This window comes from Gorilla gorilla, chromosome 1 (genome assembly GCF_029281585.2).
Source record: "Gorilla gorilla gorilla isolate KB3781 chromosome 1, NHGRI_mGorGor1-v2.1_pri, whole genome shotgun sequence".
In the NCBI taxonomy this organism is placed as follows: domain Eukaryota; kingdom Metazoa; phylum Chordata; class Mammalia; order Primates; family Hominidae; genus Gorilla; species Gorilla gorilla.
Window position 1 is genome coordinate 209225362 of NC_073224.2, and position 18459 is coordinate 209243820.

The window sequence follows — 18459 nt, forward strand, 5'->3', positions numbered from 1 at the left end:
GGGGTCTGTGGCCCGAATGGGGCCTGGGCAGGAGGAGCAGCCCAGCTGCACTGCAGGCTCCTGGATGGGGTGACGAGCATGGCCACTTTGCAGGTGAGGAATCTGCCCTGTGACTGTGGGCCCCTCCACATCTCTGCCTGACTTTTGGGAAGACCAGAGATTCATGTCCAATCTGGTACTCTGGCAGTGTCTCCAATTTGCAATGAAACCATTTAAGTGTCAAGAAAAGCAGTCAGGTTAAAGGAAGTCAGGGGCAGGACCCACCCTCAGGTTCTCGTTGGGTCTTTGGGTGGCAGCAGGGCCTCTGCGGAGGGTATAAGCAGCAGCCACTGTGTGTCTCTGCAGCCACAGGCCTTGCCCGCTGCCCTCCCGGATGGGCTCTCTGGGAACTAGTGCTCACATTCCAGTCTGTCTCCTGGGTCCCAGGAGGAAGTCTCCCTAATTAGCCACCAAGAGCACGCCGATGGTCAGTGGGCATAGCAGAGAGCTGCTGGCACGAGGGAGCCACAGTTCTAAATAAATAAACAACATCCACCTGGGAAACAATTTTGCTGCCATCTCAGTGGCCCAGATAGTCGAACAGAACACTCGCCTGCTGCTTCCTCTGCTCTACGTGCTGGGAGGACATGCGAGGCTGGAAAACAGCTGGGCCAAGGCCTGGAGATGTGACCGGGTATCCTGAGAAAAGGACTTGGGTGCAGGTAGCTTATTTGGGAGGTGATCCCAGGAAATACAGTGAGGGGAAGTGAGGTGGGGACAGGATAAAAGCCAATACAATGTGCATGAATAAGCTGGTCACCTCTGTGGGCAACCGTGGCTCACTCCTGCTGGGGACCTTCTGAGGAACGGCGAGGAGCGTGTCTCAGAACTGTTCAGTGGGGGATGGGGACGTTGGGGTCTTCTGATCCCTGCAGGTTGCGGGTTATACCTGGGGATGTTAAATCCCCAGGCTGCCTGGCCCACTGCCTGCGTCCCTGGGAACTGCCTGCAGCTGTAGGTGAGCTGAACCCACAGTGGGCTGAAGGGCCATGGGTCGGGGCATTAACTGGGCCAGCTAGAGTTCCCAGTGCTAAACCTGAGCCCGCTCCTCCCGATGCTCATTTCTTCTTCCAGTGTGATTGATTATAGGGGCCATTCCCCGTGGGAAGCTCTCGCAGCCGCTCCTGGGGTGAGGGCTGACCCTCTGGCCCCGAGAAGGCACGTAGCAGGGGTGGACCTTGTATTTTTAACAACCAGGTGAGTAGCATGGGTGGCCAGGTGTAGATGACCTTTGAGTTTCCTTCAGAGTCTGAGCTTCAGGGTTTCACATTTCCCTACAAATAAAATGGGTCACCATGCATTGAGTGCAAACTCTGATAGGGAGCTAGTGAGAGGGCTGGAGTCTATCTGGGAGGCTCTGAAAACAGGAGAGTGACTCATTCAGTGCTAGAGAAGAGAGGGAGATGGAGGGAGGGAAGGAGAGAGAGAGAAAGAGAAAGACTGACAATGGCCTGGAAGGTGGAAGGAAGCTGACAGTGAAGAGCTTTAAATGCCAGCCAAGTCTGAATTTCCATCTAGAGGTGATCCAGTGCTAACAAAGGCTTTCCCCCCTGGCAATGGTGACAGAGACTGTCACTGCTAACTAAATGCCATATCCTGGCCCTGGGCATCCAGGTAGAGTCAGGTAATGTGTACTCCTTCTCTGAGGCAGTTAGGAGAGATGCTTGTTGTCTCTCTCTTGTTCACATGGCCAGAGACAAGGACTTGGAAATGGTGGAGGCAGCTTTGGAGAGGGCCTATGTGGGGGGCACCCACCTGGCACTGGACGGTGCCAGGAGACAGAAGCAAACCCTGTATTAAGCCATTGTGATTTGCGGGGCATGTTTGTTATTGCAACATAGCCTATCCTAGCCTGACTGATAAAAGAAGGCGTTGTAAAAACAATAAGCATTGGCCTGTCACGGTAGCTCACACCTGTAATCTCAGCAATTTGGGAGGCCAATGTGGGCAGATCACTTGAGCTCAAGAGTTCAAGACTAGCCTGGGCAACACGGTGAAACCCTGTCTCTACAAAAAAAAAAAATTCGCTGGGCATGGTGGTGAACACCTATGGCCCCAGCTACTCAGGAGGCTGAGGTGGGAAGATCACCTGAAACCGGGAGGTCGAGGCTGCAGTGAGCCGTGATTGTGCCACCGCACTCCAGCCTGGGTAACAGAGTGAGACCCCATCCTAAAAAAAAAAGAAAAAGAAAAAAACTAAAACAAAAAGCTCAATACGCTTGATGTAGCATTCACTGCATTTCTTCCTTACAACCTTCCTGTGGCATTAGCATTAGGATTCCAATGCTACTGACATGAAACAGGCAGAAAAAGGAGGGATTTACTGGAAGTCACCATGGCTGGCCTGTGACAGAGGGGGACTCAAGCCCAGCTCTCTTTGATTCTAAAGCCGTTTCACTTCACAGGATTCCTCAAAGTCTGTCGTGCATGCCACTGGCAGAAAACAAGAAAATTTTCAGTGATATGTGGATGAAAAAGCTAAATTTAATTAGTTTTGAATTTATTTGAATTTTATATTGAATGAGTGTTTATTGGAATAAATAAATAAACCGTACATCAAACCAGTGATTTCATGGCTATTAGTTCTTATAAGGCAGAGAAATTTTTAAGAAGTGAGTTGGTTTAGAGTGAATTAAACAAAAAGATTAAATAAATACTGGTAAAGGCGTGTATGGATACTGCCAAACAGCTGATGGTGGGCAAAGAGTGAAGGGGGCAGGCTGCCCCGGCTGATGTTGCATTTGTGTTAGTTAGGTCATTGCGAGATAACCAGGTTTGCTCTTTAGGGAAAGAGCTGATCCTGGGAGCACTGGGGAGGGAGTCCTGTGTGCTTCCCACTGAACCACACTGCCCAGGGGCCTCTCCGTGGATCACAAATGCTCTCTCTTGCATGAAACACTAACGGCTTTAAGTTTCTGGAAGCCCGAGGGATGTGAAAACAGGAGGAGGGAACAGCAGAGCCCTTCACAGCTGCCTGTTTGACTTGTGAGCAACCTTGCAGAAGGCCCCTTCGTGCATTTTTTTTTTCCTTCTGGCTCATACCGGACACACTGTTCTCAGTTTTGAGTCCTGGGGAAAAATGTTTCACATTCAAAAAAGACAAATATTGATTTTCTTTCCTTAATGTATATGCTGAACTTTTAGATCTCCTCTCCACCACCGCCCCCAGGCCTTGCCCCTGCTATAGAATGCCAAAGCTGCCTTTTTTTTTTTTTTCTGGTTGTGGTCGGGGGGGACCCATCTCTGTTCCTGAAAACTTACCTGTAGTGTATTTCTGCAGCTCTGCTAATGAGCGGAGAAGTGACACAGAGAAGGTGCCTGTGTTCTTCCGAGGAGCCCATAGAACTGCCATTCAGAGGTGGAGCTGAAAGGGCTGTTTCATGGGCCAGCTGCTGCCCAGCTAACGGAGCCTTGTGCCCTGAGCCCCGGACACAGCCCTGGCCGTCAGGGGGGTTGGGGTGGGGGGAGCAGTTGGTGAGGAGACCCCAGCTCACGTTCTCCTCGTTCACCTCCAGCATGGCACGAGGACAGTATTGCGTTTCTCACCGCTGGTCACCGTGGATGGCCCTTGTGTGACCCTGGGTGGTTTATGGGGAAATGGAACAGGTTCGTAGTTAGTTTTCATTCATTCCTTCATTTGCTCACCAGAGATCCTGTGCCAGGCACCATGCTGGGTCCCAGGGATTCAGTGGTGACTGAGATGGGCAAGCCCCCTGCTCGGAGGGAGCTCACATCCTTGGGGAGACAGGTAACACCTTTATTACACCATTTTGGGAAGGGAGAGGCACCACCATCATCACACCCTGCAGCATCTCTGGGGGAGAATTCGACTTCAAAGTTGTAGCAGAAAAAGGAATCAGCAGCTTCAAGTGGTTTTTGGAATTGGGGAGGGCTGTGAATTAGGCACACATGAAATGTAAGGGGAAAAAGTCAGAAGGCAATGCTCTTAACCTCCTCCTTCTCTAACACTGGTGCAAAGGGGAGTGAGACCTGAGCTTTAGGCTTGGCTCTGCCCCTAAACTGGCTGGTGGCTTCGGGTAAGTCAGTGAACCTCTCTGGGCCTCAGTTTCTCCATCTGACAAATGGGCCAACAGACTCAGATCTGCTGACCTCACAGGTTTGTTGGGTGAGCAAATGAGATAGAGTGATAGAGTGAGTAACTGTGCCATGTCAAGGGTGGAAGGGATTGTTATAATTATTGCTAAAGAGTGTAGTAGCGGTGAGTTGGGTCTGCTGCACCCAGCAGTCGCTTTTTGTCTGTACATTTCCTTTTATTGAGGTATAATTTACACAGAGTGAAGTGCATAGGTCCCAAGTCTTAGGATTCTGCCTCCTGGAGCAATGACAATCCTTTAACTCCATCTCCACTTCTGTCCCCCTCTTGCCCCTCACATGGGACAGGCAGATCAAGAACGACCATTCCCACTGCACCATGGCAAGCTGAGGCTCAGAGAGGCTAAGTCACCAGCTCCAGGTCACACAGCCAGTTAGGAGCAGAAGTGGCTTTGAACCTGGATCTCTCAGGTAGCCAAGCCCATGCTCTTTCTGCTCTATCTCATGAACTACTTGACCCAAAGGCAAAGAAGGGGATCATTCCTGCTGATGTTACTTTGTTTAGAAGGCTTTATCGTTGCCTTCTCTGTGCTGGGCCTGATGCAGAGTTGAATCCACTGGCTCACAGGTGAGGTGGGCCAAGCAGGGACCCACAGGGGGAAGAGATGGGCAGGGAGAAGCCACCTACATCAAGCTACACTGAGACAGCAGCATGGCTGAGAGCCGGGCCTGGGGCTCTATCCTGGCAATAACACTTCTTAGCTGTGTAACTTCAGACAAGTTATTTTACCTCTCTGTTCTTTAACAGTAGCTGCTTTACAAAGTTGTCAAGAGGATTAACTGAGAAACCTCATCTAACTCCTTTGCTCCTTGAATCAACCCTAGTTTCCAGACGAGCAATCTGAGACATGAGAGGTGAAGTCACTTGCCCATGGTCACACAGGTGGTTTGCTGGTATAGCAAACCCAGGTAACCTGGCTCCCAAGTCTGTGCTCTTAACCATGGTCTCCACTGCCCTGCCCATACTAACAGTGAAGGTACATGTTAGCCCTAATTATGACCTTGAAAGATTCTACAAGGCAGAGAGTTAGTGAGAGGAAAGGATTCTGGGCAGATGGCCCTGCATGTGTGATGGCCTGGAGGCCTTCGAGGAGAATCCAGGGGTAGCTGGAGAGCAGGGTGTGTGCGGAGAGCAGGGCACAGTGAGGCTGGGGAAGGGGAAGTGAATTTAATGAGAAACTTGGGGTTGTGAGTGGGGGAAGGATTTGGGTGTGGGATGAAGGTGCAGGACAGGGCTGGGCTGGGCCATTGGACTCAGGTATGCCTAGGCTTGGGGTGGAGCTTCAAGGCAGCGTGGGCTCCAGCCCCTGGAGGAGCCACCCCCCACCCACCTGAGATTTCCCAAATTCCAGCTGCCGCTCTAGTTGCTTCTGCAAGCAAAGGAGCCCTTGTGGTCAGAGGGGCCTCTGAAGCCTGGGCCAGGCGCTCCCGCCCTCTCAGGGCACACATACCTCCATTCAGCCCAAGGCCCGCCCTTGGGGGGGCTGGGGGCCAGGGCGGGCTGCCCCCACGTCAGTCGTCAGTTGGGGGCCACCTGACCCAAAGGCTGGGCGGGCAGTGGGGTTGATAAGACCTGGACCCCACTGGTCCCACAACCGTGCCGGCTGCTGCCCGTGCTGCCAGAACTATGAGGGTCCTCTCTGGCACTAGCCTCATGCTCTGCAGCCTGCTGCTGCTGCTCCAGGCCCCGTGCAGCCCTGGCCTCGCTCCCCAGTCCAGAGGTGAGGGGGCTTGTGTGAGATGGGGGCTACTGAGCTAGTGGGCCCTGGCCCTCAGCACCGGGGGCTGGGTACCGATATGGCAGGGAGCACACGGGATCCAGGATGGGGAAGGGAGCAGGGTGGCAGTGGTGGGCAGTGGGCTGGTGCAGGAGCAGACAGGGACCATGGTGCTTATAAGGGTCAGGGCAGGGGTGCTCCTCAGCCCTCAGGGACCATGCATGAGGCAGGGACCTTGGTCTTCCAGGTCTCTGGGGAGCAGAAGCTACTCAGAGAGCTGGCTGACGTCTGGAGCTGCACCAAGCCCAGGGCTGAGCCCATGGCTCTTTGATGACAGCAGACCTGGGATGCCAAGAGCTCATGCCCCCTTTGCGGGTCCTTCCAGCCTTGGGCTCCCTGGGGGCAATAACACCCCCCAGTTTCAGGTTTGGGCACTGAGTCCTGGAATGTCCATTCTTCCTGTACAGATGGGGAAACTGAGGTCAGTGAGGGCCTAAGACCACACAGTGAGATAGCCCCAGAGCCTCTAGGTTATTGATCTACTGCTGTACGGTGTGGCCAATTCCCTTTCCCTCTTTGGGTCTCAGTTTACCCATTTGTAGCCTTAGCTAGTAGACAGCAGGGAGCCAGCTGCATGGTGATTTCTAAGGTCTCCTGAGGAACTCTGATGTCCAGAGCCCCAGTCTAGGGCACTGTGAGTTACTGTGACTTGGGGGTTGGGACGGCCCTGCACGTTTCCCCTTTCCTTTTTGGGATTGGCTCTGCTCAGTTCAGACTCTGCATGGGATGGGGAGGGAAGGGCCTTTGTAGTGAGACCTTCCTGACTGCAGGCCCAGGCCAGTGACGGTAGCCTTATTCTCTCCACTGGACATGTGAGATCACGGAGGCTCAGAAAGGTGCAATGATCTGCCCAGGGCCCCACAGAGTGGCTGAGCCAGGATTTGAACCCAGGCCTGAACTCACTCTGACCCTGCATACTTCCCAGCACAGGGTGCTGCCTTCTTGGGTCTCTGGAGGACATTGCTCCTCGGGGGTGTGTCTTGGTGTGCACCTGATCAGGCTGCCGAAGTGGCCACCAGGAATTCCTGCTCCTTTTCCCTGTCTTCGGCAACCCGCCAGCAGGCGCTGCCAGGCTGAGGGAAACTGGTTCCACTTTGGTGATTTGCTTTGATGCTCAGATGAAAGAGGCCATGTTGACGGGCACTGCTTTGGCTCTCAAACCTGTGCCCATGCGTGGAGGGCCCATCCTTGGTGCCCTCCTGCCCAGCTAGAAGAAATAGCTGCCCTTGTTTCTGGCAGCAAGTCTGGGCTGAAATCTAAATGTGTTTTCAAGGCCGCAGGGTCCTTTGCCACCCCTGGAATACTCATTGCTTGCCTGGCCCCCTGCTGGCTCCTCAAAACATCCTGTAAGGAGGGATTGCTAGCTCACTGCTCAGATGAGGAAACTGAGGCTCAGAGAAGTGAAGCAAATGGCCCAAGGCCAGGCTTGGCCCTCTGTGTTCCCCATGGGCTGAGCAGGGGGCCTTTGGCAAGGTGCTTGCTGGTGTCTGCATGTTGACAAAAGGGCTCAGCTGCCCAGCTGAAGTTTGCAGCCTACTGGGCCCGAGGCCTCGCACCTGGATCTAAGAAGCCGCGTTCTGTGTCTTCAGGCCCAGTCCCTGACCTGTCTCTGCTCTCTGCCTTACCCCTCCTGACCCACTCCCAGGCCATCTCTGCCGGACGCGGCCCACGGACCTGGTGTTTGTTGTCGACAGCTCTCGCAGCGTTCGGCCTGTTGAATTTGAGAAAGTGAAGGTATTCCTGTCCCAGGTCATTGAGTCGCTGGACGTGGGGCCCAATGCCACCCAGGTGGGCATGGTCAACTATGCCAGCACCGTGAAGCAGGAGTTCTCGCTGCGGGCTCACGTCTCCAAGGCCGCACTGCTGCAGGCTGTGCGCCATATCCAGCCGCTGTCCACAGGCACCATGACTGGCCTGGCCATCCAGTTCGCTATCACCAAAGCCTTCGGCGATGCAGAGGGTGGTCGTTCCAGGTCCCCTGACATCAGCAAGGTACGTGCACGCCACCCTGCTAGGATGCTGCTGTTTGGAGGCTCCCGCTCAGAGTTATGAGCTTTGCCTGCAGACACTTTGATTCCCATGATGCCCTGTGAGGTGGCCATTTCATAGCTGGGGAAACAGGGTCAGAGAGGGGCGGTCATTAGACAGAGGTCACCAGTTGCAAGTGACAGAGCTGGGATTTGAAGCCACCTTTACCCAACCTTTCCATCCTAGGAGCTCACAATCATTTCAGTTTAGTTGACCTTGGTTCCTGACCAGTCTGAGCCCCTTGAAGACATTGCAGACAGGCCAGATGCTTATGGGAGGAGTGAAGGTGTGGCCTCCGCCACCAGCCTGTCTGGGTTCACGCCCTGCTCCACCATACTAGCTGTGCCACCCTGAGCAAGTGACATCATGTCACTGGTCCTCGGTTTCCTCACCTGTAAAATGGGGGTAATGATAACACCTTCTCCAAGTGCTGCTATGAGGACTGAGTTCATAAGCATAAGGCTTCCCATCATGGCATTTGATAATTTTTAATTTCATAATTCTCCGAGGGCAGGGGCTCAGAAATGGAAGGGCTGTGCTGCCACCTGTGCTGTCAGTGAGGGCTCCAGGCAGAGGGCTGAGCATTTCCCAGGACTTGTATCCTCACCGTCATGTTCAGGGCTCAGCACAGAACCTGAGGCTAAGCCAGGTGTCCTCTGTTCCTGTGGCACCCCCACAGGCTCCAGCACTTCCCCACTGCAGCCTTCGTTAGCCCGAGTCGCCACTTCCCTGCTCAGGGCCCCAGCTCAGGGGAGGTTCTTTCTTATCCCTCCTCCATACCCCACTCTCTAGCACACAGTGGATAAATGAACATGATTCTGCTCGGAGGTGGTATCCCCATTTTACAGATGGTGAAAGTGAGGCATAAGAAGCTTAAGCAACTTGCTCAGCCAATAGGTGGGAAAAGCGTTCACAGAGACAACAGCATATAATCCCAGCCATTACCACCCCTTAAAGAAATGACGTATCAGGCAGCCTGTCGGTCTTGGGGCCAACTACAAGTTTCAGCACGGGGTGCTGTAGATGAAGCTGATGGCTGAGGTGGTGGAGAGGGTGAAGGAGATGGGGGTGGTGGCGTGGGGTGGTCAAGTGAGGAGAGAGCTCCTCCAGCAGGTGACACAGCGGCGCTGGGGGAGCTGGCACCAGACTCCAGGTGTTCAGCCTGGAGTTCACCTGTGGGAGGACCCAACAAGGTGGACAATCTGAAAGCTGGGTTGCAGGGAGGGGAGTAGGGACTCGAGGAGGCAATGGGCCTCGGGATGGCAGCGAATAGTCACAGCTAGATTTTCAGAGCCAGGAGCCCAGGCTCCTGGAGAGGAAGAGATTGTGCAAAGTCACTCCCCAGGTAGCCCAGGGTAATGATGGTAAAAATAATAGTTGCCCTTTCTGGCTTCTAACCAGGAGTCATCTCACTCAACCTCACCACAACCCTTTTTACAGATGAAGAAACTGAGGCTCAGGAAGGTGACCTGTAGCTTGTGGAGCTGCATTTCTAAACACGGCCTGTCTCAACTGCCTGTCATCAGGACAGGGGGTCAGGGCCTGGGGCTAAGGATGGGACCCAGGAATCAGAAACAGACCCAAGTCAGAAGCAGAGAGGCAGCAAAGCGGGACTGGATGCCTAACCCAGACTGGGCAGAGCTGGGAGCGCCCTAGCCTCAGGGCGGGTGCAGACAGGGGGTCACGAAGCCGGATCTCAGCGACAGAGTCCGCCACCTCTTTCTTTCCAGGGTACAGACCAGAGGAGCCTAGTGGGAGGGGAGCAGGCAGATTCTTTCCCTCTCTGGCAGGGGCATGTATCATACCGGGGAATGGAGGAGGATAAGGGCGGCATCTTTCTTGGGTTGGTCCCTTGGGCATCCACATGGGAGTGGCCCTCCGTCCGTTCCCTGGTCCAGGGTCCCGGGTCTTAGAGGGACAAGGACAGCAGGACAGGAGACGGCAGCCCCATCCCTTAGCTTCGGCTGCCATCTGGTGGCCAAAGCGCAGAACTGCACCATGTGGAACCACCGGATCCCCCCCAACACCCCGCCCCGGCCCGGCCCTCCCGGGGGCACGAGGGGCGTGGCACGACTCCCACAGCCATCAGCCTGAGGACCCTGCCCTCAGCCGCCTCAGTCTGAGGGGAAGGCATGGCCCTGACCTTAGAGGCCCCAATTTGGCGATGGGGCATCACATCCCTCCGGGCATCTCAGAGCTGCCTGCCCGAGGGAGGCGACGCAGATGGAAAGCCCCCCAGCCACGTCTCTCAGTCAGAGGAAACGGGTCTCCTCTTTGGCCAGCCAGGTCCTCTTCCCCCGGGTGCCGCCTGGCTGTGCGACCCGGCAGTCCTCCCGCCTCTCTGGGCCTCAGCCTCCTCTCCCGGACAGTCCCGTGGGCTTCCGGGAGCCCGGTGTCACACCGCCCCGCGTGTCGCAGGTGGTCATCGTGGTGACAGACGGGAGGCCCCAGGACAGCGTGCAGGACGTGTCTGCGCGGGCCCGGGCCAGCGGCGTCGAGCTGTTCGCCATCGGAGTGGGCCGCGTGGACAAGGCCACGCTGCGGCAGATCGCCAGCGAGCCGCAGGACGAACACGTCGATTACGTGGAGAGCTACAGCGTCATCGAGAAGCTGTCCAGGAAGTTCCAGGAGGCCTTCTGCGGTGCGCGGGCAGGCGGGGGCGGAGCCAGGGCAGGGGCGGAGAACGGGAGAGCGGCGGGGCGGGGCCAGGGCTGGAGGTGGGACCGAGGCTGAGGCGCAGACGGAGCCAGCGCCGGGGCGGGGCAGGGGCGGGGCCGGGGGGGGGCAGAGGCGGAGACGGGAGAGAGATAGAATGTCAGTGCCGGGGCGGGGCCGGGGAGGAGCCGGGGGCGGAGGCGGAGACGGAGAGAGTCAGCGCCGGGGCGGGGCAAGGGTGGGGCCAGGGCAGGGGCGGAGACGGAGAGAGCGGCGGGGCGGGGCCAGAGCAGGCAGGGGGCGGGGCCAGGGCAGGGGCGAAGACGGAGACAGTCAGTGCCAGGGCGGGGCCGGGGCGGAGGCGGAGAGAGTCGGCCCCAGGGGCAGGGCCAGGGCTGAGCGGGACGAGGCCGTGGCAGGCGCAGAGACTGAGAGTCCGCGCTGAGGCGGGCCAAGGCTAGGGGCGGAGCCAGGGCTAAAGTGAAGACAGAAAAGGTCAGCGTCGGGGGGCGGGGCCACATCGAGGGCGGGGCCTGGCTGGGACGGTAGCCTATAAAAGGGCGGGGACTGAGTTACACGGGAACATCAGGGCGGGGCCAGGGCTAGGGACAGGGCTTCGGTGGATTGGGGGTGGAACCTGGATTAGACTGAGGTGGTGCCAGCACCAGGGGTGGGGCCGTAGCTGGGGCGGAGCCTGATAACGGAGGAGGGTCTCCAGCCCCGGGTTAAGGGAGTTGGGGAGAGGCGATGTTAAGAGTTCTTTTATGGCCGGGCGCGGTGGCTCACGCCTGTAATCCCAGCACTTTGAGAGGCCGAGGCGGGCGGATCACGAGGTCAGGAGATCGAGACCATCCTGGCCAACATGGTGAAACCCCCCCGTCTCTACTAAAAGTACAAAAAATTAGCCGGGCGTTGTTGCGGGCGCCTGTAGTCCCAGCTACTCGGGAGGCTGCGCCAGGAAAACGGCGTGAACCCGGGAAGCGGAGCTTGCAGTGAGCCGAGATCGCGCCACTGCACTCCAGCCTGGGCGACAGAGTGAGACGACTCCGTCTCAAAAAAAAAAAAAAAAAAAAAAAAACACAAAAAACGACAGAGCCCTTTTATGTGGCAGAATCCTGGCAGGGACCAAGGAGGGCCCGGAGCTCAGGAAGGAGAGCTCCCAGAAAACCTACACATGTTTCTGTGTCGTGAGTTTTGGGTGCCAGAGTTTTCTGTGATGCGGGAGAGTCTGAGGGGCCTGGGCACTGGCAGGAGAAGGTTCAGAGCCCTTCTCGGAGGGGAGGTGTGTGTGTGGGTCTTTGGGATGTGACCCGCAGGGGCAGGGTGTCCAGTAGGACAGGATCGGGGTTAGGGCAGGGACTTTACCCGTTTGTAAAATGGGTCTAAGAAGAGCATGCACGTTATTGCGAGCATCCAGTGAGATAATGCAAAGTGTAACTCTCATTATATGGTATTTGACAGATACGTGCTGTGTTCATTGTGTGCTGTTCTAGACACTTGGGTGTCTTGATACAGCAGTGAACTAAACAGACTAAAGGCCCTAACCCTTGGCCTTTACCTTTTTAGTGAGACTTTTCATTCTTATCATCAGCATTATAACCTTCTTCAGGGATCTAGGCACTGGTGCAATGATTCCAGACGTGGGCTGAGAGTCGGGGGCCTGGGCCCCAGTATGTTGGAGACCTTAGTTTCCCTGAGTCTGGATGGGGCCTGGTATCCACAGTCAGGGAGGGACAACCTGTCTGTAGTGCCCAAGGCACTATGATTGTGAGATCTGAGCTACTTATTGTCCCCGCAGTGGTGTCAGACCTGTGCGCCACAGGGGACCATGACTGTGAGCAGGTGTGCCTCAGCTCCCCGGGTTCCTACACCTGCGCCTGCCATGAGGGCTTCACTCTGAACAGCGACGGCAAGACCTGCAATGGTCAGTGGGGTGGACACAGGCTCGCCCTGGAGAGGGTGTGGAGGGGAGGTGATGGGGCCTCCCCAGGAAACCCATTCAAGCCTCCCTGCACCATACCTCTGAACCAATCTTCAAAGCAGACAGATGCCTTTTAGAGTTTGGTATCTGCAGAAGTTCTCGCCTGACTTCTGTCCCTGTTTTCAACACAATGGGTGGTGGGTTTAGTGTGGTAGAAGGACTCACATAGTCTCAAAATCAAATCCTGGTGCTACCACTTCTGAGCTGTGTGATCTCACAGCTGTTGGAGTTTCAGTTTCCAATACTGTACAGCGGGACCAGTCACCTTGGCTTTATAGAGGCAGTTCTGAGGGCACAATGGAATGATCCTCAGCACAGAGCTTGGTGTGTGGTGGGTGTCCAGCCAGGGAGCAGGATGGATGACTATGTCCTTCAGCTTCAGCCCGTTGCCTTCCTGTCCTCCACAGTCTGCAGTGGTGGTGGTGGCAGCTCGGCCACTGACCTGGTCTTCCTCATTGACGGATCCAAGAGTGTGAGGCCAGAGAACTTTGAGCTGGTGAAGAAGTTCATCAATCAGATTGTGGATACGCTGGACGTGTCAGACAAGCTGGCCCAGGTGGGGCTGGTGCAGTACTCAAGCTCTGTGCGCCAGGAGTTCCCCCTGGGTCGCTTCCACACCAAGAAGGACATCAAGGCGGCTGTGCGGAATATGTCCTACATGGAGAAGGGCACAATGACCGGGGCTGCTCTCAAGTACCTCATTGACAATTCCTTCACTGTGTCCAGTGGGGCTAGGCCCGGGGCCCAGAAGGTGGGCATTGTCTTCACAGATGGCCGGAGCCAGGACTATATTAATGATGCTGCCAAGAAGGCCAAAGACCTCGGTAGGTGTTGCCTGCCTGGACCCTGGACACCACTGATGGCCAGGGGTACACACGGGTATAGCCCAGCTGTAGTTTATCTTGGTGTCTTCTGATTAGTGCCCTAAACCCAGGTGAGTTTGAATGAGGAGGATTGGTTAGTCCAATTCTCTCTTATACCAATGACAAAATTGAGGCCCCAGAAAAGTAAGTGGCTTGTTTTGATGGTCCTTTTGTAAGTGAGGCTTGGAACTTTTCCAGCTGGATATTCCCAAGAACACATCAACTGTTGGAAGGCAACTCTACTTTGGAACAAGCCCGAGTCTGTTTTGTAACCTATTAAATGAGGAAAAAATAACCACCAGATGGGTGATTATTAGGGTTAAATGAAGCTTGCTGTACAAAGCTTCCAGTACAGGAAGTCACTATAGGGTCTGACACAGAGCAGAACCTCAGTAAATATTGATTTCCTCATTGTCCTTGTTCCAGGCATTGTGCTTGCAATTCCAGCAGCTGCCAGCAGGAGGTGTCTGGTGTTGGCTGCCTAAGCCTTCCCCAGGAGGCTCAGCCATATGGTTGCCCATCCCCATGTCCAGCCTTACTTCTCCTGTTCCTCCTGGCAGGCTTTAAGATGTTTGCTGTGGGTGTGGGCAATGCCGTGGAGGATGAGCTGAGGGAAATAGCCTCAGAGCCTGTGGCAGAGCACTACTTCTACACGGCTGACTTCAAGACCATCAACCAGATAGGCAAGAAGTTGCAGAAGAAGATCTGTGTGGGTGAGTGAGGCCAGGGCTGGCATTGATGGGATTTGCAGGTGGGGCACTGGGGAGGTGGAGCCATCCTGGAACTGGGTGTGGGTGGGGAAAAGCAGGGGCCGAGGTGGCACCAAGAGTTGGCAGAACCAGAAGGTGGGCTGGCGAGTACAGCTCTTACTACCAGCAAACATGTTGAATGCTCATTACGTGGCTGGCACTGTTCTCAGTGCTCTCCGGATATTACATCATCCAATCCTATTTGGTAAGAATGTCATTAACCCCATTTTATAGATGGGATAAACAAGGCCAAAGGGGTGGAACAACTGTTAATAGCTGGGAGAGCCAAGATTTGAACCCTACTGACTCTCTGGTCCTCCCTGGTGACCTCACCAGCTGGTTCTTAGTGGTAAGGAGTGTGGGCTTCAGAGCCAGGCATGCCTGGGCCTGTGTCTTTGCTCTGACGCTGTTGGCCACGGGCAAGTTGTTTCACTTCTTGGATTCTTCACCTGTAATATGGGATTAATGACTTCAAACCCAAAGGGCTGGGGTGAACTCACTGAGGTGACATAGGGGCCCCTAATAGTGTTCTTCATGCAGCAGGTACAGGGATGCTCTCCTAGTTCATTCTTAGGGCTCCAAGGGACCAGGAAGACGTTCAGGGGTCACCCCTCTATCACTCCTAAGGGTGCTGTCTCAAGGACTATCTATATCTTTCTGCCTCCTCAGGTCCCCTAAGCCCCTCACTCCTCCAGGAATCCTGAGTCCTGGCCCTGGGCAGTGACTGTCCTTCCTCCTCCTGGGCAGCCACTCAACAGTTCCTTTCTATTTCCCTCCTCCTTGTCCCCTGCAGAGGAAGACCTGTGTGCCTGTGAGTCCCTGGTGAAATTCCAAGCCAAAGTGGAGGGGCTGCTGCAGGCCCTGACCAGGAAACATATCCCTTCCCAGAGGGGGCTGGGGCCGGGGAGGGGTGCAGGGCAGTGTTGGGGGAGGCGGGAGCATGGCCCAAGTGTGGTCGGTTGGGCAGGCTTCTCTTGGCCTGCTTACTGCTGATGGTCTGCATTCTGGCAGAATAAGCTGAAGCCAGCTTGGGTGCACACCCTGTCAAAAGCAGAGACTCCTAGAAGGTAAACAGAGAAATTGAGGCAGAAGCCAGGATCTAGGGACTGGACACACACCAGAGTCCTGGACATGCTCTGAAGAACATGGAGCCCATGGATGCCCCATTTCTCAGGCTCATGGTGACGTGCCTGACCCCAGTACCCACTCAGAGGTGGGGCTGGGCCCCAGACAGTTCCCCTGGCTCAGCCAGGACTAGGTGGGGGACCCAGCAGGGCTAAATCTGCAACTGAGCAGGGCTGGGCACTCGTGGCTCGCAGTAACTGGCTGTGTTTTTTGGAAAGCACCATTCTGAGGACAGTGGATGGATAAGTTCTGACAGAGGGGAGAATGCACGCTGTAGTGGGGTGTTGCAGGGGCCTGAGTGCAGGGCCACAGCCATCCCTGCCCTGCTCTGGCCAACCTGCACCTCTCCTTAACTCTGAGTCCACTGGAAGCTGTGAGTAAGCGGCTGGCCATCCTGGAGAACACAGTCGTCTAAGGCTGCCTGTCACCACTGTGGCCTCTCCAAGCATCCTGCACGTGTCTGCTGTAGCTTTGCCATTTTAGTGAGGGAAGCCAGCCTGGGGGTGGGAGGGGGTGTGTCTGGGTGTGCCTATCGGGAGCGTGTAATGGCGTTTGGGAGCTCGTGTGTGTATGTGTGCGTGTGTGTATGTGTGGATGTGTGTGTGTGTGTGTGCACGTGCGCCTGAGGGTGGGCATGAGTCTTGCCAGAATGTGAGTGTGAGAGTGATAATGCAGGGGTGAGTGTGAGAGGGACTGCGTTTGCATTTTTATAATCAAAAGCTTAATATATTCCCATCTTTTTTAGTTAACCCTTTCTTGACTCTGAGTGCTGTGAATTTCTTTACTGATTTCTCTGTTCTCCGGTGAGAAACAATTAAATGTGATTTAACGTAAGCACTGAATGGGGCTAGAGGCAGTGTGGTTATTTGGGGACCAGGGAAAAGGATGGATGAAGATGTGGTGGGAGGGGATGTTTGGAAGGATGGTAACAGTGGTGGTGACAGTGATGACAGTGACCACACCAAAACCAGCTGGTGTTTGTCCTGCCTTTTCAGTTACATATTCATTTACTTGACCTCATTTCACTTCCAGTAACCTTACCCAGAAAAGAGTCAAATTATCCCCATTACAAATGGGAAAGCTGAGAGTCTAAATGATGAAATGACTTGCTCAGCAGTGGGTCGCTGAGAGACAGGACTTGAATCTAGGACTAAAGAACATCAAAAGAAAAAGGCTTCAGAGAAAAAGGGCAATGACACCAGATAGGACTCATTTGTTCATTCATTCATTCATTCACTCATTTGTTCAGGTATCATGTACTTACAGGGCAATGGTGGTGGGGGGGATGGTGCTGTATGAGACAGACGTAGTTCCTGCCCTAAGAGACATACAGTTGAGCAGGGTGCTCATGTCACCCCCACCAGCCAGAGGGACCAGCCAGAGGAAAAGAGAGTGGGTTTAGGTCGTACCAGGGGTTTGTGCCTCCTCTTGATACCTGGGAGCCCACGGGGTGAGTGTGTGCGTGAGATGATGGGAAGGGCTCCAGCCTGGGCCTGGGCTGCCCTAGGTGCCTCTCCCCTCCTGCCCCCAACATGCCCTGTTGGAGTTCTGTTTGTTTCCTGTGCACAGGCGGCATCACCCCCAACCCAAAGTCCCCAACACAGATGGCAGCAGCCCCACCTCAGAGACTGCACAAGAGAGACTCCTGGCCCCATGTTCCCTTCCTCCAGCCCTATGTGGTGTCTGCAGGTCACACCCTGAGATCTCAGCCACCTCCCCCAGGCCCCTATTGGACCAGTGCTGCTCCGGAATCTCCATCTTTGTCCTCTCAGAGGGGGAGCTTTGGTGATTTTCTGAACCTATTCTTGTTTAATGGAGCATTTTTAGTGTTACTCCTAGATTCACACTTGAGAGCATGTCTAAAAGGCTTTTACAAGAAGCTCAGACCACACCGAAAGATCTTCCTCGGAGGCAGTTCAAAGAGGCAGAATAACAACACGAACGGTACCCAAGAGCCACATCAGTACAACAGCACAACTACACAAGCGCGACTTAACTGGGGCACAGCCACCCTCGCCCCCATGACCTGACTCCACCTCCTACACAGTTCACAAAGCCCTTTCTCTCTGTCCATCCCTGGGGCAGGAGTTTTTGTGCTGTCCAAGGAGGATCCTTGACACAGCCACCTGAGAAGTTATGACTCTGCTCATTCTTCCTTTCTTCTGAGATTATCCACTCCCCTCTCCTCCCCACACAGGTGGGGAGGGGGAGAGGCAGCCATGTTGATATGGACTGAGAAGGCTCAGCAGTGTGTCCCCAAGGAGGAGGAGAGGGTCGTTAGCGGACACTATGGCCTGGGAGCTGGTGGGCAGAAGCAACAGATGTCCCTGATGAGTGGAGTCAGAGATGAGGTGGAAGCCCTGCCTGGGAATAGGACCTTGTTCTTCCCTGCCCGGTGGGTGGAGTAGTGGCAGGACCTTGTCACCAGGCTCTGATGAAGGCAGGGGCCAGCTTCTTGGGATCTTTCAATCCCAAACTCTTGCCCTTCACTCATCGCAGTTCTCCCCACGGCTACTCCAGGTCCTCTTGAAATCCGTCCTCTCCATGGACTTCCCACATCCCTCTCTGCTCTAGGTTTGATTAACAGAAGGTTGTAAACGAAAACCAGCATCTCCCTAGGGCAGCTGTGGTCTACTGACAGATGGCAAGTTACTTTGTAACCTGTAATTTTGTTTTTTTGAATTTTGTATAAATAAACAGGACTAAACTAATTAGGATTGTTCTTTTCTTTTTTTCCTCAGGCCTTGGGCTATAATGGGAGTCTCTTGGCCCCGTAGTGCATTGGTTACCAGGTTTCCATAAGGGGTTTGTCTTTGCAATTACAGTTCATTAATGGATTTACAAGGGAGAGAAGATGGCACAGTCCGCTAAGGGGATTGTTTTGCATTTCTACTCTTTTAATTACATGGTTTTCTCCTGGACCAGTGCTCTTTGAAAAAAGGGGGCGGGGGTGGAGAGTCCCAATGCCCCATCTGTTCCAGATGTGAATGCAATTAATCCAGGAGAAGACAGGAGCTGCTCAGGGACTTCCTGATACCTGAGGCTGGGCCTGCATCCTCTTCAGAGCCGCCTGTGAGGCTGGGGGTTGGGGGGCCCTGCTACTCAACCCTGGTTGGCATCAAGGTATG

At 54.8% G+C, this 18459-nt stretch overlaps 1 protein-coding gene across 1 annotated transcript; it reads left to right on the forward strand.

Moving 5' to 3' along the window:
- The first annotated feature begins 5779 nt into the window (after window positions 1-5779).
- MATN1 (matrilin 1) lies at window positions 5780-18042 on the forward strand. Its single transcript, XM_063700947.1, has 7 exons — window positions 5780-5873; window positions 7576-7922; window positions 10377-10599; window positions 12412-12537; window positions 13002-13418; window positions 14018-14170; window positions 15000-18042. Exons 1-7 carry the CDS (start codon window positions 5780-5782, stop codon window positions 15197-15199), a joined length of 1560 nt encoding a protein of 519 aa, XP_063557017.1. The 3' UTR covers window positions 15200-18042.
- The last annotated feature ends 417 nt before the right edge of the window (window positions 18043-18459 follow it).